The sequence below is a fragment of the Ranitomeya variabilis genome, chromosome 2, assembly GCF_051348905.1.
Source record: "Ranitomeya variabilis isolate aRanVar5 chromosome 2, aRanVar5.hap1, whole genome shotgun sequence".
Lineage (NCBI taxonomy): Eukaryota > Metazoa > Chordata > Amphibia > Anura > Dendrobatidae > Ranitomeya > Ranitomeya variabilis.
In genome coordinates, this window is record NC_135233.1 from 363,980,750 (window position 1) to 364,005,950 (window position 25,201).

The 25,201-nt window shown below is 42.9% G+C and overlaps 1 protein-coding gene across 1 annotated transcript; it reads right to left on the reverse strand.

Moving 5' to 3' along the window:
- Positions 1-25,201, reverse strand: LOC143805975 (galectin-4-like). The gene is made up of 10 exons (XM_077285767.1): positions 24,816-25,201; positions 23,646-23,734; positions 5,822-6,017; positions 3,996-4,115; positions 3,559-3,594; positions 3,422-3,460; positions 3,303-3,329; positions 2,333-2,421; positions 409-571; positions 1-300 (listed from the first exon to the last, which is right to left on the reverse strand). Exons 1-10 carry the CDS (start codon positions 24,858-24,860, stop codon positions 154-156), a joined length of 951 nt encoding a protein of 316 aa, XP_077141882.1. The 5' UTR covers positions 24,861-25,201; the 3' UTR covers positions 1-153.

Below are 25,201 nucleotides of genomic sequence, written 5' to 3' on the forward strand. Positions count from 1 at the left end.
TTATTTGTAAATGAACAGTATTTTATTAATACCAATCACAAGTACGGAGTATGGAAATCTTTGACCTTAATATCTGTCACTTAAACTTTTTTTTTTCAGCTAATCCAGAGACCGGACGTCTTCTGTCTCTCGCTCTTCACATTTGAGGATTCCTTAAAACTGTACGAGTGACAGCACCACATCTCCTTCCACCTCCAGGGTGTTAATCATCTGCAGGGCTTGGAAGCGGTGGCCGAACTCACAGAAGGGCTGCCCGTTCACATACACCTTGTATCGGCCAGTGCCGCTGCGGATGGAGATCTGAAGGAACAGAATATTCATAATATGTCAGATCAGTCACCGAGGTAAAACCATGGGCGGGCGCTCCTCTGTCGCCTGTGAACCCTTCCGCCATCTGCAGATACTCACATCAAAATACTGTCCTGGCACAAAGGGGTTGTTTGTTACGCCCCTCTCTTCAGAGCCCCAGGAGCCCCCGAGCTTGCTGTTCCGCACCACCGTACGTTCATTAAGGCGAACGTTGAAGTGAAAAGCGACTTCACCATTAACTGTTTTGAAATTGATATGGAACCTGAAAGAGAGAGCGATAATGAGACCACAGTGATAGGTATGGGCTATGGCACCATGGCATTATGGCACTGTCACGCCATTCTATATGACACCATGGCACTACGTCACTATTGCACCATGGCATTATAGAACTATGGCATTAAGGCACTATGATATTAAGACACTATGACACCATTTTATTATGGCACTATGACACCATGGCATTATGGCACTAAGACACCATAGCATTATAGCACTATGACACTGGCATTATGGAACTCTGGCACCATAGCATTGTGGCACATGACACTATGGCACTATGGCAATATGACACATGGCACTATGACACCGTGGAATTATGGCATTAAGGCACATGGCATTATGGCACTAAGACACCATAGCATTATGGCACCATGGCATTATGGCATTATGGCACTATCGTACCATGGCACTATCGTACCATGGCATTATCACACTATGGCATTATGGCACTATGACACCATGGCATTATGGCACTATGGCACCATGGCATTATAGCACCATGGCATTATGGCACTATCGTACCGTGGCATTATGGCACTATGGCACCATGACATTATAGCACTATGACACCACAGCATTTCTACACTTCAAAAACAAAAAGGGTTGATATGAAAAAAAAAGCAGTGTAGAATAACTAACCACATCAAATCAGAAAAAAATATGGCACCACATGCAGGCAAAGTAATAATAAAGGAAACACATTGTTCATATATAGTACATTTGATATAAATAGATCCAATAAACATCCAGAGGATGGTAACTATATAATGCCGTCTATTAGACCATATTTATATTGGTACGATATTTATATAGTAATCTGTATAATCAATATCCTATATAGTAATGAAATAAACGCCCTGTCAAGGCTCATAGATGCAAGGTATATATTTGTGATACTGCGAGAGTAGTATTACCTAAGCAGGAGTGTGGTACCAGGGGACCCCTACGCGCGTTTCGGCGCTCAAACCTTCTTCCAGGAAGTCTCAGGCCCAAATTAATTTTGGAGTCTAATTTGGTTTCTGCATTTATTTTGGTTGGTCTTAGGTTTGTGTCTTTTTTTTTTGCGGGGTCTGAATTAATTGTGTTCTGACTAGTCAAAATGTTGTTTGTACCCCCCAAAACAATAGCGATAAAAACTCCAACTCTTCCCATCAAATAAGACAAGCATGTTATAGGTCTAGAAATACTACAACATGTTTTGTTTTCTAAATGGTAAAGGTGCAAAAGAAATCCCCAAAAAACAATGATAGAAATGCTGTTCTATTCATAACACCACTCCCCCCAAAATATTAAAGCTCTTCAATACTATATATCTACCTCCAAATGGCGCCATTTAAAAATACAACTGGTCCCAATAAAAGAGGAAATGTTTGGTACCTCCAGCCACCACTAGAGGGAGTTTAAGAGCTTACTGCATACAGATTTATTAGCTCCCCCTAGTGGTGCTATGGCCCACATTCACTGTATATAGCAAACTTTTGCTCCATTTTTTTCTCCTTTCCTGACAAATTTGCAAAGTGATATGAAAGCTGCGTTCACCCTCACAGCAGTTGCAGTAAGAGGCCGAAACTCTATCATCTTCTGTACCAAATGATGTTATTATTAATCAGCGAGGGTAGTAAGTTGGCTCTAGGGAGAAAATAGCTGGTTATTAGAAGAGATTAATATTTACACTGAGCCAAATTACTTAGTATGGTGGCAAAATGTGATCAGGCACCTAATGGTACCGCTACGCCCTCACCTTTGGCTTCCCATTGGCATGAATCCTCTGATCACAAAGGTCCTCTTCGGTGTCACTCCTCCAGGGATGTTTGCACGGTAAGGAACTGGCTGGAAGGAGGCAACACACGAGATGTAAGTGGACAAAAGCATGGCCAAATGATAGACTACGGCATTGTTCCTCCGTGCTGGTGGTCAAATACGTCTTGGCTTCATCCACCACAAATCACAGAGATAGACGCTAGAAATGACAGTAGTTGTATCGTTACTATCAGCATTGTGATTGACAGCTGCCACTTGGCATCAAAGATAACTGATGCAACACAATAAACCCCTCAGATGCTACAATCAGTAGCCACTGTGGCAGCTAAGTGGTTAGTAGTATATCAAAACAGGGCTTAATAGGAATAGGAACGTGAGATATCGAGGAGCTGTCAATCAGGCTAAATGGGAGGAGATTCAACAGTACCAGGGAGGGGAGACACTGAGGAGCTGTCAATCAGGTTAAATGGGAGGAGATTCAGCAGTACCAGGGAGGGGAGACACTGAGGAGCTGTCAATTAGACTAAATGGGGGGAGATTCTGCAGCACCAGGGAGGCGGGACACAGAGGAGCTGTCAGTCAGGCCAAATGGGAGGAGATTCAGCATCACCAGGGAGGAGGGACACTAAGGAGCTGTCAATCAGGCTAGATGGGAGGAGGTTCAGCAGCACTAGAAAGGAAGGACCCTGAGGAGCTGTCAATCAGTCTAGGTGGGAGGAGATTCAGCATCACCAGGGAGGGGGGACACTGAGGAGCTGTCAATCAGGCTAGGTGAGAGGAGATTCAGCATCACCAGGGAGGAGGGACACTGAGGAGCTGTCAATCAGGCTAAGTGGGTGGAGAATGATTTGCAGTGTGGTTTAGTGCCGTCCAGCCATATCTTGGGCCGTCCTATTTTACCACCATTAGAGCATTGTAATGCGAGTTACCCAGGAGCGATGTATACTGACCGGGTTATAGCTGGGTCCTCCCATTGCCTGAGAAAGAGGAAAAACAAATTAAGATGATGGAAGTTATATGGTATTGTATGGTATGGCACAGACAGAGTAACCGGTGCACCAGAACTCACCGGCAGGTTCATGGGTGGATATCCGGGCTGTGGCATCACCTTAAGAGATTAACAGAGAAGATACATTACATTGGCCACACAGCCAGGTGCCCGATGCAGCAACAGATTATGTAGTGTCTCCATCCCATGATACTTACCCCACCTGAGGGGAAGGCAGGAGTCACCATCGGGCCCTACAACAAAAATGTATGTGATAAAATAGAAGCTCGGCTCTTGTTTCTTCTGACTCTTGTCCCTATACTTCTACCAATTACTACAATCGCAACCCCTACGTGTTCCCCCCAATTTTCTGCCTAGTCACCAATTTTGGGGCTAACTGACCATTCCCCATATTAATGGGGGTTGTCCCCACACGCTCGGTGTCCAATCAGTAATGACGATGTCATAGTTAGCATTATTGATGGTAACACCCAGTTGTCAGTTTGTTCATCGTTTTTCCAGGAGGAATAACAGGAGGAACATCCCAATGCAATATTCTAAGAAAAAAAAATGTTTCCCCATCATTATGTAATAGGCAATAAAATAAGTCAGCAGAGGTGACGGCTTCTTCCTTTGCAACCAAATTTTGACTCACCCCTCCACCGACAATGCTCAGAGACTGGACAGTCACGTCTCCTTCCACCTGAATACTGTCCACTCTTTCCACCGCGATCCTGTGCTTGTAATGGTAGAAGGCAGAACCATTTACATTCACCTGGACAAAAATGGAACGGAGACTCGTTATTGTCAATGAAGGATGAGTCGAGGTCAAAAGGATTTTGTCATTAAAAATGACCTGTGGCTTACATCAGGTTTTCATGTTTAATGTATTTTTTTAACATTTTGGTAATTATTTTTTGTGACTTTTTGATATCAATGTTAGAAAAAAAACAGAATCTAGTAACTTTGGCTGTCGACCAGGCGTAATACTAGACTCATACTTACTATCATGTACATATAACTTTTAAGCGGTCCCACTGTCATCACAGACAGGTTTACACTAACAGGTAACACCTCTATATACAGTATATAACACAGGATCCACCATATACAATATGTGATGTCACAGCTCACCTCCTCCTGTACAATGACTGATAACACCTCTATATACAGTAGATAACACAGGATCCACCATTCACAATAGGGGATGTCACAGCTCACCTTCTCCTCCTCCTGTACAATGACTGATAACACCTCTATATACAGTAAATAACAGAATCCACCATTCACAATAGGTGATATCACAGCTCACCTCCTCCTCCTGTACAATGACTGATAACACCTCTATATACAGTAGATAACACAGGATCCACCATTCACAATAGGTGATGTCACAGCTCACCTCCCCCTCCTCCTGTACAATGACTGATAACACCTCTATATACAGTAGATAACACAGGATCCACCATTCACAATAGGTGAGGTCACAGCTCACCTCCTCCCCCTGTACAATGACTGATAACACCTCTATATACAGTAGATAACACAGGATCCACAATTCACAATAGGTGATATCACAGTTCACCTCCTCCTCCTGTACAATGACTGATAATGCCTCTATATACAGTATATAACACAGAATCCACCATTCACAATAGGTGATGTCACAGCTCAACTCTTCGTCCTGTACAATGACTGATCACACCTCTATATAAAGTAGATAACACAGGATCTACCATTCACAATATGTGATGTCACAGCTCACCTCCCCCTCCTCCTGTACAATGACTGATAACACCTCTATATACAGCAGATAACACAGGATCCACCATTCACAATAGGTGATATCACAGCTCAACTCCTCCTCCTCCTGTACAATGACTGATAACACCTCTATATACAGTAGATAACACAGGATCCACCATTCACAATAGGTGATATCACAGCTCAACTCCTCCTCCTCCTGTACAATGACTGATAACACCTCTATATACAGTAGATAACACAGGATCCACCATTCACAATAGGAGATATCACAGCTCACCTCCTCCTCCTGTACAATGACTGATAACACCGCTATATACAGTAGATAACACAGAATCCACCATTCACAATAGGTGATATCACAGCTCACCTCCTCTTTCTTCCTTTATAATAACTTTTGCCCAAATTAGAGCATGCTCAGATAACGCTTTTACACAAGTAAGGTCTGATTTAGTTTATTGCTGCTAATTTGCATGTGCCTGAAAGTAAATTGGATAAATAATAAATTAAAAAAACCTTGTCAAAGATTTAATTAAAAAAATCAAAATGTGTTTTATATAAAAACCTGATTTAAACAATAGATGCATTTTTGATGACACTTTCCCTTTAATTCATCGACATTAAAAGCTTTCATACTTGGTTGTAAGAAAAAAAAGTCATTATTGTGTTACATTTAGGGGCTTAGACGGGAACAACCCTGTACCTTTGGTTCCTTACCTGGAAGCCTCCAGCATTGACCATAAACACCAATTCGAAGGGCTTTCCTTTGTGAAAGGGGAATCCATCTTTCTTTATTTCTTCACTTCCCCAATGGCCGGATTGTGAAGTGTTGCACACCACCCTGTCCTTCCCATCAAATCGAGGATTAAAGTGGAAGGCAACGTCTCCCCCACACGAAAAATTCACATGGAACCTATGGAGAAGTCAAGGACATCAAAGTCGCATCTTTCTTCTTTACACAAACCTTGCCTTTAAGAGGGCGTTTTTTGGAAGGAACTGAGTTGTTCTTGGGAGAGACTGGGAGGGGGACTAAAGTGTCCTGAAATTGCCAATATTGGGGATTATGTATTGGTGAATTCATTAGCGGGGTTGTCCACCTACATGAAAGGTTTTAAGAACACTCAGAATTGTGTAAAATATCGAAAGGAGGAATACTCACCTAACTGATCCCCCATTACGGAGCTTCCTGTGTTCCCTACCGGTCTCTGAACTTCCTGCTATATGTGATCACACATGTGAGGGCGCAGCCAATCACTGGCCACAGTGGTGACTAGCTCATCAACGCTACAGCCACTGATTGGCTGCAGTGGTCACAGAGCAGAAAATAAAGAGATCTGAAGGAGACTGAAGAAGTGACATATGATGAGAGGCAGGGGATCAGTAAGGCAAGTATTACTATATCATTTAACACCAGTTTGAAAATTGTTTTACTTTGTCTTTTTAGTGGCTGGACACCCTGTTTAAGAGTTCATTCTACAGGTAATGAACAAGATGGTCACTTAGCTCAGCTGCTCTTTGGTAAAGGTGGCCTCACCAAGGTACTTCACAATAGGTGATATCACAGCTCACCTCCCCCCTCCTGTATAATGACTGACAACACCTCTATATACAGTAGATAACACAGGATCCACCATTCACAATATGTGATGGTACAGCTCACCTCCCCCCTCCTGTATAATGACTGATAACACCTCTATATACAGTAGATAACACAGGATCCACCATTAACAATAGGTGATATCACAGCTCACCTCCTCCCTCTCCTGTACAATGACTGATAACACCTCTATATACAGTAGATAACACAGGATCCACTATTCACAATAGGTGATGTCCCAGCTCACCTCCTCCTCCTCCTGTACAATGACTGATAGCACCTCTATATACAGTAGGTATCACAGGATCCACCATTCACAATAGGCCATGTCACAGCTCACCTCCTCCTCCTGTACAATGACTGATAACTCTTCTATATACAGTAGATAACACAGAATCGACCATTCACAATAGGTGATGTCACAGCTCACCTACTCCTCATCCTGTACAATGTCTGATAACGCTTCTATATACAGTAGATAACACAGGATCCACCATTCACAATAGGTGATATCACAGCTCACCTCCTCCTGTACAATGACTGATAACGCCTATATATACAGCAGATAACACAGGATCCACCATTTACAATAGGCGATATCACAGCTCACCTCCTCCTCCTGTACAATGACTGATAATACCTCTATATACAGTAGATAACACAGAATCCACCATTCACAATACGTGATGTCACAGCTCACCTCATCCTCCTGTACAATAACTGATGACACCTCTATATACAGTAGATAACACAGGATCCACCATACACAATAGGTGATGTCACAGCTCACCTCCTCCTCCTGTACAATGACTGATAACACCTCTATATACAGTAGATAACACAGGATCCACCATTCACAATAGGTGATATCACAGCTCACCTCCTCCTGTACAATGACTGATAACGCCTCTATATACAGTAGATAACACTGGATCCACCATTCACAATAGATGATGTCACAGTGCAGCGCCCCAGAGTCCTGGTCGTTGCAGTAATGTCGCTCTGCCACTAAGGGGGAGTGATGTTACGTCTGACTGCACTAAAGGAGTTCACCTGATCAGGTAACACTTACACTACACTTCACACTCCGGCCACCAGGGGGGGTGGTTCTATCTAGTAGGCCACTCCTCACACTCTGGTAAAACTGGGGGTTGGACAGGAAGACAGGGAGAAGTAACTGGGAAGAGCTAGAGAGAGGACCTGTCAGGGATGGGATCCTGACAGATTCCCAGGAGAGGACAAAAAGTGAGGAAAAAACAGGAATACAGCAAAGAGGCGATAGGACCAGAGGGAGTCGTGCTGCAAGATCTAGGCAACATCCTTCTGAGGCGCAAACAGTCGGTGGCCGGAACGCCGAGAAAGTAAGAGACTTTAATTATTACTTCAAACCACGGCAGGGCAGCCAATTATAGGTTGGCTGTCTCACCAAAACACCTAAGCAGACAACGGAGGCAGCTGTGGGAGAGGGGCGACTCTAGAGTCCCGGAAGAACTCCAGGCCTACCCCGTCATAGGGGTGCGTCCTAGCCATATCATCTGGGGGACGGAGAGAACGAAGATCAGAGACAGACAGAATAAGTTGTGAGGACTATCCTGGGGTGCTCAGCAGGGAAGGACTACAACACACAGGCGCTAGAAGGTAGACACTGATTCCCACCTGAAAAGGGAGCTCCGGATGTGCCGTCGGACCGGCCGGTCTCAGCCAGCCCTGTTAACAGTGCTCTGGATTGGGTACCTCCTTTAGTAAAAAGAGGTAAAGAGACCGCAACCTGGTGTCCTCGTTATTTACTGTGACCAGCACTGCACCGCACTACCACCACCATCTACACCTATTATTGAGCGCCCCTCAGCAGGGTCACGGACCGGGTCTAGCCACCGTGACAATCCCAGAGCAGAGACTCAGAGGCTCGGTACCGGGTACCCCTCGGCCCTGCGGCAGTGGGGGCACTACAACTTGGCGTCACGAACAGGATCTACTTAAGCCTGAAGAATCGGGTCATGTGTGCCTTGGAACTGTGATTTATTGTGCTTGGGCTGTGACTTGTTGCAAGGACTGTGTATTATTATTGCGCCAAGAGTTCCCGCCACAATTCGCCATCGCGCACGGAGGGAGGAGCCTTAGCTTCGTGGGTGGAACCGGCCAAAAAGAAGCGCGGAACGAGAAAGCGCGGTAAAGTGCCATCCCCGGAAGGGAAACTCCAACCTCCAGCAGGTTAGTGGGAGGAAGGGCCAGCCATGTCTGAGTCAGGGGAAGCGGAGGCGGCGGTCGCAGCCGTGAACGCAGAGGCAGCTCCGGTCCCCGTAGCGGACGTAGCCGCGGCCCTAATACCACCACCGGTGGCCGCAGAGCCCGCTGCCCCCATCAGCCAGTCGGACACTGCCGCTAATACAAAGGCCATAATGCCCTTCTCTATGCCGTACCTGCCCGGAGCGGCCTGGCTCCTGCGATACTCCGGGGAGTCGCACACATTAACTGATTTTAAAGAAGGAATCTGCAGCTTGCTCGAGTTCTATCCCCTGACAGAGCCTCAGAAGGTTCATATGATAATCGGCCACCTCTTCGGGACGGCTCTGAGAGAAGTGAAGTCCTGGCCCGCCGCGGATAAGGGAACTGCACAGCAGGTTTTTGCAAAGCTTAAAGCCACCTTCGATACCCGCACTGCTACAGAGATTAAACTGACTTTCTATGGGTGCAAACAGAGACCGCAGGATAGCTTACGGGACTATGCCCTTAATCTCCAGGAGGCACTGCGGGCCATTAAGCAGAGTGACCCCGACAGCATGCAGGATGAGGATAAACTCCTGAAGGAGCGGTTCATTGAGGGGCTCCTGTGCAGTCACCAACGGGGCCAATTGCACTTCCTGGCCATGCAAAATCCAGACTTGACTTTTGCGCAATTCAAGGATAAAGCTATCCAGGCATTGCAGGAGCGACAGCCCAGCCGTGCAGCGCCTCCCAGGCGTCCCGCTCTCACATACCACCAGGAGGTGGCGTCGGATGCCCAGAGCCTAGAGGACGACTCCCCTGCAGGACTCCGCCTTCAGATGCAGGAGCTGACCAAGAGCGTTGCTGCCCTAGCCCGGACGGTGCAGTCCCTACAGGAGGCCCCCAAGGAAAAGATCCAGCTGGCCTCCAGACCAGAAGATGTCCCCTGGATGCGACAGAGGAGGACTCCACCGACCAGAGGCCGGGACAGCGATCGCTTCCATCAGGACGGACGACCCATCTGCCGCCGCTGTCACCAGGTGGGCCACCTTGCAAGGTACTGTCCTTTAAACGAGCAACCCCTGGGGCAAAGGGCCAACCCCCAGGAGTAGGACGGTCAGGCCCGCAGCATTGGAGAGCCAAATACATTGGAGGGCGACCAGTTCTTCCTGTAGTGGTTGACGGTATCCCCATGAACGCTTTGCTGGACACCGGTTCCCAGGTGACGACTATGCCTTACGTGCTTTATAAACGGTATTGGGAGGACACCGATATTACTCGTGGCCCTGATGACGATTTCACCATAATAGCCAGTAATGGTCAGCCGTTGCCACAAGTGGGGTATAAAGAGGTCACCATCAAGGTGGGGCGGGTGGAATTGAAAGCCCAAGGGATTGTGATTGTTGATATTGATCGCCGAGAATGTAATCCCATGATGACTATCGGTACTAATGTTATAGAAAATTGTCTTGCAGAAGTTATTGTTTTGTTGCAACAGGTAGCAGAAACCGCTGGCCACAGTGAACAACGCGCCCTGCAAAAAGAAATCAGAGCTCTGATGCAGAGACAGCAGGTAGAGCTGACTGGTGGTGAGATTGGTCGTGTAACTGTGAGTGATTCAAATCCCATCGCGATACCCCCCAGGAGTGAAATGTTAATATGGTGTCGGGCAGCCATAGGCCTCAGGGGTAAGGACTACCAGGCCTTGGTAGAACCCGTATATTCAGACAATAGGCCTACTATTCTGACGGCCCGGGGGGTGGTCGACGTCCGCCAGGGGAGGGTGCCCGTACGTGTCCTCAATTGTGGGGAGGAAGAGGTTCACCTCACCAAGTATGCCATGCTCGCCAAACTGTTCGCTGTCAATAATAGTGTGATACAGACACCTGAACCCTTGGTCCCATCAAACGTGGCGGAGGCCAACGGTTCTGCAGGGCACTCGAAAGATTGGTGTCAGGAATTGCATGTGGGCACTGACTCTACCCCCATCCCATCAGAAACAGGGGGCCTACAGGGTGGTTCACGAGTACGAGCAGGTATTCAGCAAACACCCTTTAGATTTTGGACAGGTGAAAGGGATCCAACATCATATCCCCACGGGAGATCACCGACCCATAAAGAAGAGATATCGCCCTGTACCCCCAGCTCATTACCAGTGTGCCAAGGACATGTTGCGAGAAATGAAGGAGGCTGGGGTGGTGAGAGACAGTTGTAGCCCCTGGGCAGCTCCATTAGTCCTTGTTAAAAAAAAAAGATGGTACAATGAGGATGTGTGTTGATTACAGGCAGTTGAATCGCATTACACATAAGGACGCATACCCACTACCCAGGATAGAGGAGTCTCTGGCTGCCTTAAAATCTGCTAACTACTTCTCTACCTTAGATCTCACCAGTGGGTACTGGCAGGTTCCCGTGGCGGAGGCGGACAAAGAGAAGACGGCCTTCACGACACCGATGGGTCTCTGCGAATTTAACTACATGCCCTTCGGATTGTGCAATGCCCCGGGGACGTTCCAGAGGATGATGGAGTGCTGCCTGGGGCACAAGAACTTTGAAACCGTACTGCTGTATTTGGATGATGTTATTGTCTTCTCCAAGACCTACGAAGACCATCTGAAGCACCTGGCTGAGGTGTTTGAAGCCCTGTCCAACTTTGGCTTAAAGGTGAAACCGTCCAAATGTCATCTGCTGAAACCAAAAGTGCAGTACCTGGGCCATGTGGTGAGCGCCGAAGGAGTGGCCCCAGACCCCGACAAGGTCACAGTGATCCAGGACTGGGCAAAGCCCAGCAACCTCCACGAAGTCCGGCAGTTCCTCAGGCTGGTAGGCTATTACCGGAGATTCATTAAGGACTTCACCAAGAAGGCCGCGCCCTTGCAAAACCTGTTGGTGGGCCAGTCCAAGAAGACCAAGGGGAGGAACATCCCATTTGATTGGAACGAGGGGCTGGAGGGATCCTTCACTTGCTTAAAGTCGGCACTGACGGGAGAAGAGGTACTGGCCTACCCCGAATACGACCAACCGTTTGTGCTGTACACGGACGCCAGCAATGTAGGATTGGGAGCCGTGCTGTCCCAGGTTCAGAAAGGCAAGGAGAGGGTAATCGCTTACACCAGCAGGAAACTTCGTCCCACGGAAAGGAACCCTGACAACTACAGTTCCTTTAAGCTGGAATTCCTTGCCATCGTCTGGGCAGTGACAGAGAGGTTCAAACACTACCTGGCCTCAGCGAAATTCACCGTCTTCACGGATAACAACCCGCTAACGCATCTGGATACCGCCAAACTCGGGGCCTTGGAACAGCGGTGGATGGCCCGGCTGTCCAACTACGACTTCACCATCAAATACCGGGCAGGACGCAAGAATGCAAATGCCAATGCCTTGTCCCGAATGCCCAATTTGCCAGAAACGGGGGAAGACCCGGAGGCACTTGAAGAGGTGGAGCTGCCTGCATTCCATCGCCCCAAAGCCACTCAGAACTCCCATCATGTGAAGGACAGGCACGAGAACCAACCGGATGCCACGCTGAATCCCCTGCCCCATCACGGATGGGCGGAAACCCAGGATGGTGACCCCGCGGTCTGTCGGGTGAAAGAGCTCTTGACGCAGGCAGGGTTGCACCCCGGCCCAGATGATCCACAGGAGACCCAACAGCTGTGGAAGGGGAGAAGCAAACTGTTTATCCATGATGGCAAGCTGTGCCGAAGAAGCATCGACCCACGTACTCACGAATTAGTATGGCAGATAGTAGTGCCAAGGCGAGATGCGCCCATGGTTCTGGGAGCCTACCACGATGGAGCCGGACACTTCGGATGGAAGAAGCTGGAGAGGCTACTCCGAGGGAGGTTCTATTGGATTGGCATGAAGAGAGCCATTGAGAAGTGGTGTCGAGAGTGCGGTCCATGTAGCCTACGCAGGAGGGACCGTGGCAGCCAACGGGCTCCCCTGCGGCCTATCATCACCAAATGGCCGCTCGAACTGGTCGCGCTGGATCATGTGAAGCTGACACCTAGCCGGTCAGGCTATACCTACGCTCTCACCATCGTAGATCACTACTCCAGATTTTTGGTGGTTGTACCTGTCAAGGATCTAACGGCCAAGACTGCCGCCAAGGCCTTCCAGCAGTACTTTTGTAGGCCCCATGGCTACCCGGAGAAGGTACTGACCGATCAGGGACCAGCATTCGAGGCGGAAGTGTTCCAGGAGTTCTGCCAACTGTACGGGTGTAAGAAGATCAGAACTACACCGTACCATCCTCAAACCAATGGGATGTGCGAAAAGATAAACCAAGTAGTGATCGACTTATTGAAGACCTTGCCCGTAGAGGAACGGAACCTGTGGCTGACAAAGTTGCCTGACTTGGTGGATATATACAATCACATCCCAGTAAACTCCACCAACTGCACCCCAGCGTACCTGATGCGAGGAAGGTCTAGCCAGTTACCCGTTGATCTGGACATGGGGGTCCTAGTCCCCGAAGATACCTCGCCGGATGCAGATTGGGATACAGAAAGGCAGCAAAGGTACCGCAAAGTACAGGAGTGCGTGGAAAGAAGTCTCGCCCAGGCTAGGCAAAAACAAGAAAGGGACTACAACCAGCACGCTCCTGCGATTCCCCTGTCACCTGGTGAGCAAGTACTCAAACGAAAGAGGAGACTACACAAGCTCGATGACCAATGGGAAGCGGAACTGTATACCATCCTGCCATCCGATTTCGACAACACGAAGGTCTGTCTCATCAGCAAGGACGGAGGGGAGACCTCGACAGTGATATCCAGGGACCACCTTAAGGTCTGCCCTGAAAAGTTGAGAGAGAGAGAAACGGCTCCAGGAGTCTCCCCGCCTGTGGAGGAGGAGAAGATGATACACACTGTTCTTGGTGACTTTCCCCAGTCCTGGACTCAGATAAATCAGGCCATCGTGGTACCTGTTCTAACGTTCCACCAGCCGAACCCACCAGAAACAATGGTGGTACCAGATCATTCGGCCCCGCAGCCTCAACAAGCCCTACCTGAAGATGCCGTGCCGACCGTTGAACTGGCGAATCCTCCCTCTGCTATCGGCGAGCCTGCCGTACCCACTGTTGCTGGCAGCAGCCCTGAGAGCTCCAGCATGCCAGTGCTACCCAGACTCACTAGAAGTGTAGCTAGAAGGCAGTGCACTACACCAGCGGTAGCAAGCACATTGGGCCCTGTTAGGCCAGTAGCAACCCCTGCGCTGCGAAGGTCTACGCGCAGCACTCAGAATCAAACTCCCCTCCGCTACAAAACTTGGAGGTATTAGTGAGGGCTGCTATTTAGTCAACAATTGTCTGTGTGCATATCTTTTGTTGCAGGTTTTAAAATGGACAACGGAGTAATGGACAGTGAATTGCTCCAAAAACTTCTAAAAGGGGACCCCTTTGTTTACCCGGGGTCCCCGCTGTTTCAACCACTGAACTGAGAGTCATAAACTGTGCATGACCTAACTTTCGCAACGTTCAAGAAGTCCTCACCTCCCATAAAGGGAAGCACTCACTGTTATGTTTAATTGTTTATGATATTTCAAATTGTTGTGTGTTTCCTGTTAACATGTATTGTTGTTCTTGTTTTCCCAGTCCGGGAGTACTGGATTTAACCGGGTGGGAGTGCAGCGCCCCAGAGTCCTGACTGATAACGCCTATATATACAGCAGATAACACAGGATCCACCATTTACAATAGGCGATATCACAGCTCACCCCCTCCTCCTGTACAATAACTGATGACACCTCTATATACAGTAGATAACACAGGATCCACCATACACAATAGGTGATGTCACAGCTCACCTCCTCCTGTACAATGACTGATAACACCTCTATATACAGTAGATAACACAGGATCCACCATTCACAATAGGTGATATCACAGCTCACCTCCTCCTGTACAATGACTGATAACCCTCTATATACAGTAGATAACACCGGATCCACCATTCACAATAGATGATGTCACAGTGCAGCGCCCCAGAGTCCTGGTCGTTGCAGTAATGTCGCTCTGCCACTAAGGGGGAGTTGATGTTACGTCTGACTGCACTAAAGGAGTTCACCTGATCAGGTAACACTTACACTACACTTCACACTCCGGCCACCAGGGGGGGTGGTTCTATCTAGTAGGCCACTCCTCACACTCTGGTAAAACTGGGGGTTGGACAGGAAGACAGGGAGAAGTAACTGGGAAGAGCTAGAGAGAGGACCTGTCAGGGATGGGATCCTGACAGATTCCCAGGAGAGGACAAAAAGTGAGGAAAAAACAGGAATACAGCAAAGAGGCGATAGGACCAGAGGGAGTCGTGCTGCAAGATAGAGGCAACATCCTTCTGAGGCGCAAACAGTCGGTGGCCGGAACGCCGAGAAAGTAAGAGACTTTAATTATTACTTCAAACCACGGCAGGGCAGCCAATTATAGGTTGGCTGTCTCACCAAAACACCTAAGCAGACAATGGAGGCAGCTGTGGGAGAGGGGCGACTCTAGGGTCCCGGAAGAACTCCAGGCCTACCCCGTCATAGGGGTGCGTCCTACCATATCATCTGGGGGACGGAGAGAGAACGAACATCAGAGACAGACAGAATAAGTTGTGAGGACTATCCTGGGGTGCTCAGCAGGGAAGGACTACAACACACAGGCGCTAGAAGGTAGACACTGATTCCCACCTGAAAAGGGAGCTCCGGATGTGCCGTCGGACCGGCCGGTCTCAGCCAGCCCTGTTAACAGTGCTCTGGATTGGGTACCTCCAAACCTTTAGTAAAAAGAGGTAAAGAGACCGCAACCTGGTGTCCTCGTTATTTACTGTGACCAGCACTGCACCGCACTACCACCACCATCTACACCTATTATTGAGCGCCCCTCAGCAGGGTCACGGACCGGGTCTAGCCACCGTGACAATCCCAGAGCAGAGACTCAGAGGCCCGGTACCGGGTACCCCTCGGCCCTGCGGCAGTGGGGGCGCTACAACAGCTCACCCCCTCCTCCTGTACAATGACTGATAACACCTCTATATACAGTAGATAACACAGGATCCACCATTCACAATAGGTGATGTCACAGCTCACCTCCTTCTCCTGTACAATGACTGATAACACCTCTATATACAGTAGATAACACAGGATCCACCATTCACAATAGGGTATCGCAGCTCACCTCCTCCTCCTGTACAATGACTGATAACACCTCTATATACAGTAGATAACACAGGATCCACCATTCACAATAGGGTATCGCAGCTCACCTCCTCCTATACAATGACTGATAGGAAGAGTTTAGTCAACAAAGAACCACATCTCATTGCCCATTCTTGATCCTTTGACTCCTTTATTTTCCATGGTTGTAAACATTTCTGGTCTGAACAGTAATAAACAGGTCCTTAAAGGGATGTTCTGGAATAAAATCTTGGTAATTCATCCAGATTTGTTCTATGAAGATCTGGAAACCCTGGCGATCATCGATGTGTGATTAGATTACGGTAGGTCTGATCCCGGGGTCTCTCACAATGCAGGAGAGGAGCCTATCAATATATTATCTTACAGTCTGAAAAAACCCTGTAAGTTAATCACTGGCTCACATATACCATCCAGAACACACCCAGTATCCAGCCAAGGCCCGTTCTGCTGGTCCAAAGGTCAGAAACCATTCACTGCCACAAATTGACAATAAAATGCTGCTCGCTTTTTTTTTCCAGTAGTGGATGATCCATTAGGACACATTGTCAGGGACTACACCCAAGATGCCTTGTATGTAGTGTGAAATGCCACTGCTCTCCTCTCAGAGGTAGCTCCTCTGTCCATCCCTCATGCTTTACACTGCAGCCTTCTTCTATGTTGTGTATAGAGACCTGCAGCCAAATAATTCTAAACTAATAATTTCAAAATTGTTGGTTTCTGCCTTTAGAGTAGGTTCATATTCGCACAATACTCTAAATATATATACTGTGCCCCCAGAATATAAATATATACTGTGCCCCCCATAATCTAAATATATACTGTGCCCCCCAGAATCTAAAGAATATATACTGTGCCCCCGAAACCAAAAAATATATACTGTGCCCCCAGAATATATAAAATATATACTGTGCCCCCAGAATATATAAAATATATACTGTGCCCCCAGAATATATAAAATATATACTGTGCCCCCAGAATATAAAAAATATATACTGTGCTCCCAGAATATAAAGAATATATACTGTGCCCCCAGAATATATAAAATATATACTGTGCCCCCAGAATATAAAAAATATATACTGTGCTCCCAGAATCTAAAGAATATATACTGTGCCCCCGAAACCAAAAAATATATACTGTGCCCCCAGAATATATAAAATATATACTGTGCCCCCAGAAAATATAAAATATATACTGTGCTCCCAGAATATAAAGAATATATACTGTGCCCCCAGAATATAAAAAATATATACTGTGCTCCCAGAATATAAAGAATATATACTGTGCCCCCAGAATATATAAAATATATACTGTGCCCCCAGAATATAAAAAATATATACTGTGCTCCCAGAATTTAAAAAATATATACTGTGCCGCAGAATATAAAATATATATACTGTGCCCCCAGAATATAAAAAAATATATACTGTGCCCAGAATATAAAAAATATATACTGTGCCCCAGAATATAAAAAATATATATACTGTGCCCCAGAATATAAAAAATATATACTGTGCCCCCAGAATATAAAAAATATATACTGTGTACCCAGAATATAAAAAATATATACTGTGCTCCCAGAATATAAAAAATATATACTGTGCCCCCAGAATATAAAAAATATATACTGTGCTCCCAGAATATAAAAAATATATACTGTGCTCCCAGAATATAAAAAATATATACTGTGCTCCCAGAATATAAAAAATATATACTGTGGTCCAAGAATATAAAAAATATATACCGTGCCCCCAGAATATAAAAAATATATAAATATATACTGTGCCCCCAGAATATAAAAAATATATAATGTGCCCCCAGAATATAAAAAAATATATACTGTGCCCAGAATATAAGAAATATATACTGTGCCCCCAGAATATAAAAAAATATATACGGTGCCCCCAGAATATAAAAAATGTATACTGTGCTCCCAGATTATAAAAAATATATACTGTGCCCCCAGAATATAAAAAATATATACTGTGCCCCCAGAATATAAAAAATGTAAACTGTGCCCCCAGAATATAAAAAATATATACTGTGCTCCCAGATTATAAAAAATATATACTGTGCCCCCAGAATATAAAAAATATATACTGTGCCCCCAGAATATAAAAAATTTAAACTGTGCCCCCAGAATATAAAAAATATATACTGTGCCCAGAATATAATATATATATATACTGTGCCCCAGAATATAAAAAATATAAATATATACTGTGCCCCAGAATATAAAAACTATATACTGTGCCCCAGAATATAAAAAATATATACTGTGCCCCCAGAATATAAAAAAATATATAAATAGATACTGTGCCCCAGAATATAAAAAAATATAAATATATACTGTGCCCCAGAATATAAAAAATATATACTGTGCCCCCAGAATATAAAAAATATATAAATATATACTGTGCCCCCAGAATATAAAAAATATATACTGTGCCCCAGAATATAAAAAATATATAAATATATACTGTGCCCCCAGAATATAAAAAATATATAATGTGCCCCCAGAATATAAAAAAATATATACTGTGCCCAGAATATAAGAAATATATACTGTGCCCCAGAATATAAAAAAATATATACTGTGCCCAGAATATAAAAAATATATACTGTGCCCCAGAATATAAAAAAATATATACTGTGCCCCCAGAATATAAAAAATATATACTGTGCCCCCAGAATATAACAAATATATACTGTTCCCCCAGAATATAAAAAATATATACTTTGCCCAGAATATAAAAAATATATACTGTGCCCCAGAATATAAAAAAAATATATACTGTGCCCCCAGAATATAAAAAATATATACTGTGCTCCCAGAATATAAAAAATATATACTGTGCTCCCAGAATATAAAAAATATATACTGTGCTCCCAGAATATAAAAAATATATACTGTGGTCCAAGAATATAAAAAATATATACCGTGCCCCCAGAATATAAAAAATATATAAATATATACTGTGCCCCCAGAATATAAAAAATATATAATGTGCCCCCAGAATATAAAAAAATATATACTGTGCCCAGAATATAAGAAATATATACTGTGCCCCCAGAATATAAAAAAATATATACGGTGCCCCCAGAATATAAAAAATGTATACTGTGCTCCCAGATTATAAAAAATATATACTGTGCCCCCAGAATATAAAAAATATATACTGTGCCCCCAGAATATAAAAAATGTAAACTGTGCCCCCAGAATATAAAAAATATATACTGTGCTCCCAGATTATAAAAAATATATACTGTGCCCCCAGAATATAAAAAATATATACTGTGCCCCCAGAATATAAAAAATTTAAACTGTGCCCCCAGAATATAAAAAATATATACTGTGCCCAGAATATAATATATATATATACTGTGCCCCAGAATATAAAAAATATAAATATATACTGTGCCCCAGAATATAAAAACTATATACTGTGCCCCAGAATATAAAAAATATATACTGTGCCCCCAGAATATAAAAAATATATAAATATATACTGTGCCCCAGAATATAAAAAATATAAATATATACTGTGCCCCAGAATATAAAAAATATATACTGTGCCCCCAGAATATAAAAAATATATAAATATATACTGTGCCCCCAGAATATAAAAAATATATACTGTGCCCCAGAATATAAAAAATATATAAATATATACTGTGCCCCCAGAATATAAAAAATATATAATGTGCCCCCAGAATATAAAAAAATATATACTGTGCCCAGAATATAAGAAATATATACTGTGCCCCAGAATATAAAAAAATATATACTGTGCCCAGAATATAAAAAATATATACTGTGCCCCAGAATATAAAAAAAATATATACTGTGCCCCCAGAATATAAAAAATATATACTGTGCCCCCAGAATATAACAAATATATACTGTTCCCCCAGAATATAAAAAATATATACTTTGCCCAGAATATAAAAAATATATACTGTGCTCCCAGAATATAAAAAATATATATACTGTGCCCCCAGAATATAAAAAATATATATAATGTGCCCCCAGAATATAAAAAATATATACTGTGCCCCCAGAATTTAAAAAAATATATACTGTGCCCAGAATATAAAAAATATATACTGTGCTCCCAGAATATAAAAAATATATAAATATATACTGTGCCCCCAGAATATAAAAAATATATACTGTGCTCCCAGAATATAAAAAATATATAAATATATACTGTGCCCCCAGAATATAAAAAATATATACTGTGCCCCCAGAATATAAAAAATATATACTGTGCCCCCAGAATATAAAAAATATATACTGTGCCCCCAGAATATAAAAAATATATACTGTGCCCAGAATATAAAAAATATATACTGTGCTCCCAGAATATAAAAAATATATACTGTGCCCCCAGAATATAAAAAATATATACTGTGCCCCCAGAATATAAAAAAATATACTATGCCCAGAATATAAAAAAATATACTGTGCCCAGAATATAAAAAATATATACTGTGCCCCCAGAATATAAAAAAATATACTGTGCCCTGAATATAAAAAATATATACTGTGCTCCCAGAATATAAAAAATATATGCTGTGCCCCCAGAATATAAAAAATATATGCTGTGCCCCCAGAATATAAAAAATATATGCTGTGCCCCCAGAATATAAAAAATATATAAATATATACTGTGCCCCCAGAATATAAAAAATATATACTGTGCCCCCAGAATATAAAAAATATATAAATATATACTGTGCCCCCAGAATATAAAAAATATATACTGTGCCCCCAGAATATAAAAAATATATACTGTGCCCCCAGAATATAAAAAATATATACTGTGCCCAGAATATAAAAAATATATACTGTGCTCCCAGAATATAAAAAATATATACTGTGCCCCCAGAATATAAAAAAATATACTATGCCCAGAATATAAAAAAATATATACTGTGCTCCCAGATTATAAAAAATATATACTGTGCCCCCAGAATATAAAAAATATACTGTGCCCTGAATATAAAAAATATATACTGTGCTCCCAGAATATAAAAAATATATGCTGTGCCCCCAGAATATAAAAAATATATGCTGTGCCCCCAGAATATAAAAAATATATGCTGTGCCCCCAGAATATAAAAAATATATAAATATATACTGTGCCCCCAGAATATAAAAAATATATACTGTGCCCCCAGAATATAAAAAATATATAAATATATACTGTGCCCCCAGAATATAAAAAATATATACTGTGCCCCCAGAATATAAAAAATATATACTGTGCCCCCAGAATATAAAAAAATATACTATGCCCAGAATATAAAAAAATATACTGTGCCCAGAATATAAAAAATATATACTGTGCCCCCAGAATATAAAAAATATATACTGTGCCCCCAGAATATAAAAAATATATAAATATATACTGTGCCCCCAGAATATAAAAAATATATACTGTGCCCCCAGAATATAAAAAATATATACTGTGCCCCCAGAATATAAAAAATATATACTGTGCCCAGAATATAAAAAATATATACTGTGCTCCCAGAATATAGAAAATATATACTGTGCCCCCAGAATATAAAAAAATATACTATGCCCAGAATATAAAAAAATATACTGTGCCCAGAATATAAAAAATATATACTGTGCCCCCAGAATATAAAAAATATATACTGTGCCCCCAGAATATAAAAAATATATAAATATATACTGTGCCCCCAGAATATAAAAAATATATACGGTGCCCCAGAATATAAAAAATATATACTGTGCCCCAGAATATAAAAAATACATACTGCCACCCACGCTGATAAGGGTACACGTCATAAGGTTTTATACATCCGCTTTAGGGAGTATTCACCTTTGGCCGGTAGGACTTTACAAGGACTAAATATGTTTGCTGATGCCTGCAATAAAATGGTACCTGAGGGATTTATGTGAGCGAAACTGTGCCTGATGGTTATGGAAACTTTTTACTGTAATCAGGTGAATGTCATGTAAATGTATAACTTCATTTACTACTGCGCCAAGTCACACAAGGGGTCACACGCTAACATCGCTAATTACTGTGCCATTACATGTCACGATGATAAGATGACAGCATGTGTCATGTATGGTGATGAGATCACCTCTTCTGCTAATAAAGCCGGTCGGAGAGATCTGACGAGCCTCGTCATCTGGCCAGGTAGCTTCGTTAATCTCACGTTACTAGGTTGGCCAAATAGGAAAGATATTTGAAGTGCAGGGAAAAAAAAGAATTAAATGGCGTATAGACTTTTGCAACCAGGGCTATGTGGGCTCTTGGACAACAGAGTGCCAGTGCTCCCCTGTTTTCTTTCAATTTTTACTCCTCGCCTTCCAAAAGTGACAACTTCTATATATTTCGGTCAACATAACTGTATCAAGGATTGTTTGTTTCTGTTTTTTTTTTTTTTTTTTTTTACAATATGAGCTATAGTTTTTTATTAATATCATTTTGGGGTTCATACAACTTTTTGATAAAATTTTTTTTGAGGGTACAACAAAATGATCAAAAAGATCTTTGGCAATTCTATTATTTTTTGTTTTGCTTTGATGTGAACAAAATAGGATGAATATTGTAATATTTTATTAGTTCGTAAAGTTACACCTGTGGCAACATGGGTACAAAATATTACTTCCTATATTAATTATATTTATATAACATGATACAATATATGTAATAAATATATATACATATATATATAATTATACATACATAGATGATAGATAGATAATAGATTGAGAGTGGCATCTAAGGGGTTAGACTGCAGACATCGGATCTAACACCTACCATAGCAGTTATGTTTGGATGGCTGCTGTGTAACACAGCCGGCACATGCGCTCTATGGACGGGCTCAGCTCCTGGTCCTGCTCCATACAAGTAGTGCACATAGGTCCGACCGTCCCCCGGCCGTTGCCCGCTTCTACAGCTCCTAGGTAGCCTTATACATATAAAATCCCTGTCAGAGCCTTTTGCATCCTTACTAACAGACCTTGGTGAATTTTAACTACTAGCATATTTTACCCGAACATCATGGAGGTTCCTAGAAAAAGGGTGATGGAGGATTTGGCACACTTAACAGTCCCCATGCCTCACGTGAGGATACTTCCTGGGGACTCAAATTAAGCCCAGGTGTTCAAGTGCGCTTTCTAAAAGGATGTGGTCACCCATGAAAATTTTCTGGCAGCGCTGAATAATTTCTTGGACAGCCAAACCAAAAAAGCTGACAATTATGGGTTCTGCCTTACTGGCGTGCATACAGACTGAAAAGTCCATCAACAAAGATAAAAATAAGGACCTTTAAGGACCTGCTTCACATCATGATTGGTTCCTATGGGCAACAATGAAAATGTTTCTGTTCGAAGTTTTCAGAAATCTTCCTTATTATTGATTAACCTTTACAGTATTAAGTAAATTCTAGATATATATGTCCAGATTGTGTGATTAAAGGGTCTCTTCACATACTTTAGTCATATTTTGACTCATTTCCCCCACAAAAAAGGCAGCTGTAATATTTGGTGGTTAATTCGATTTAGATAGTTACCTGTTAACATGATTATTGACCGTGCCCAGGAGATATACCGACATTCCAGGCCGCAGACCGCCATAAATTGGTTGCCTGTGAGGAACGCGCTAAACAGAAATGGACAAATTAGAATTATATTCATAGACAACCTCCTGCAAAGAAATATTAAGGGGCGTGAATACATTTGCAACCAGGGCAAAATTTGTAGTGCGTCTAAATTTTAGAAAAAAAAAAAGAATAAAAAATAAAATAAATCAACTGATCTTTATTGATAAAATTGACCGTTTTGTGTATACAGCGCTCATGCTGAATGGGTTCACATGTACTCTCATCCTGGGGTGGAGTGACAAACTACTAAGCGGGGGCAGCACAAGCACCCAGCAAACCCCCACAATACTGACCGAGTTCGGATCGTTGCAGCTTAACCCTTTAGATGCTGCAGTCAATTGTGATAGCGGCATTTAAGGTGTTGGAAATGGGACGCTGCCAGCGCTGTCATGGAAGACTGGGGTCTACTGCAGACCCCTATGTATGCCATGTTTGTACATCTATGAAGCACAGCCCCTGACTGAGCTTCATAGAAGATAATTTTAGGATGCAATGCATTATTACAGTATGTTGTACAAGCAATCGCAGGTTCAAGTTCTCAAGGGGGTGCAATAAAAAATAAGGAAAAGCTAAAAAAAAAAAAAAGTGACGTAAAAATAAATATACAGAAGCTCTTATTCCCCCTTTTTCCCAGAGCATAAATATATAAGAAAATTAGCATATTTGGCATGGCTGCATACATACTGTCCGAATTAAGAAAATACCATAAATTATAATGCTAAAGTGAAAAAAAATTAAAATGCTAGAATTGCTGTTTTTTGTCACTTTGCCAAAACAAAGGACTAAATGGTACCAATAAAAACGACAGATCGCAACACAAAATAAACAACTCTATAGACTGGGAATTAAATGATAAGATATTTGAATCACATATCCAGAATGAGTTTCTTCATTCCAGAAATAAATGGGAATGTGGATTTGTTAGCTTAGTCGGAGATCAGACCAGATTCCAAAATTTCGGAAATAATGGATTTGGAAGAGATTTTTTTCAAAAACACTCATAACATAAAATTGAAAGATTTGCGGTATATAACCCTATAAATGGGAATTATGTGACGAGAAGACCAAGCCGTCACTTACCGGGTTGTAAACCGGCTGGTATCCTGCAGGTGATACGAAGGCCATGTCTGATGTTGTCCTCTGAGGGGAAGATAAAGTGCTCCGTCCACGCAGCAGCTTCCTTATATACACACACGTAATATGGGCACGGTAACGGTCTCACATATTTAACCTTTGTTCCTGGCTTACGTGCAATATGAAGAACCTTGAATTTTATCGCATACTTCATAGAAGAAGTCCTTTCTACTATCAGACGACAGATTCATGTCCATGTATGATAACAGGCCATAAATGGAGAGGATTCCCTGTATACATCTTGACTTTGTAAATTCACCTCAAAATATTCAGCTTTTTTGCAGAGAACTTTCCATACAAACTGTTATCCTAATCCTTAGTGATATCAGTAT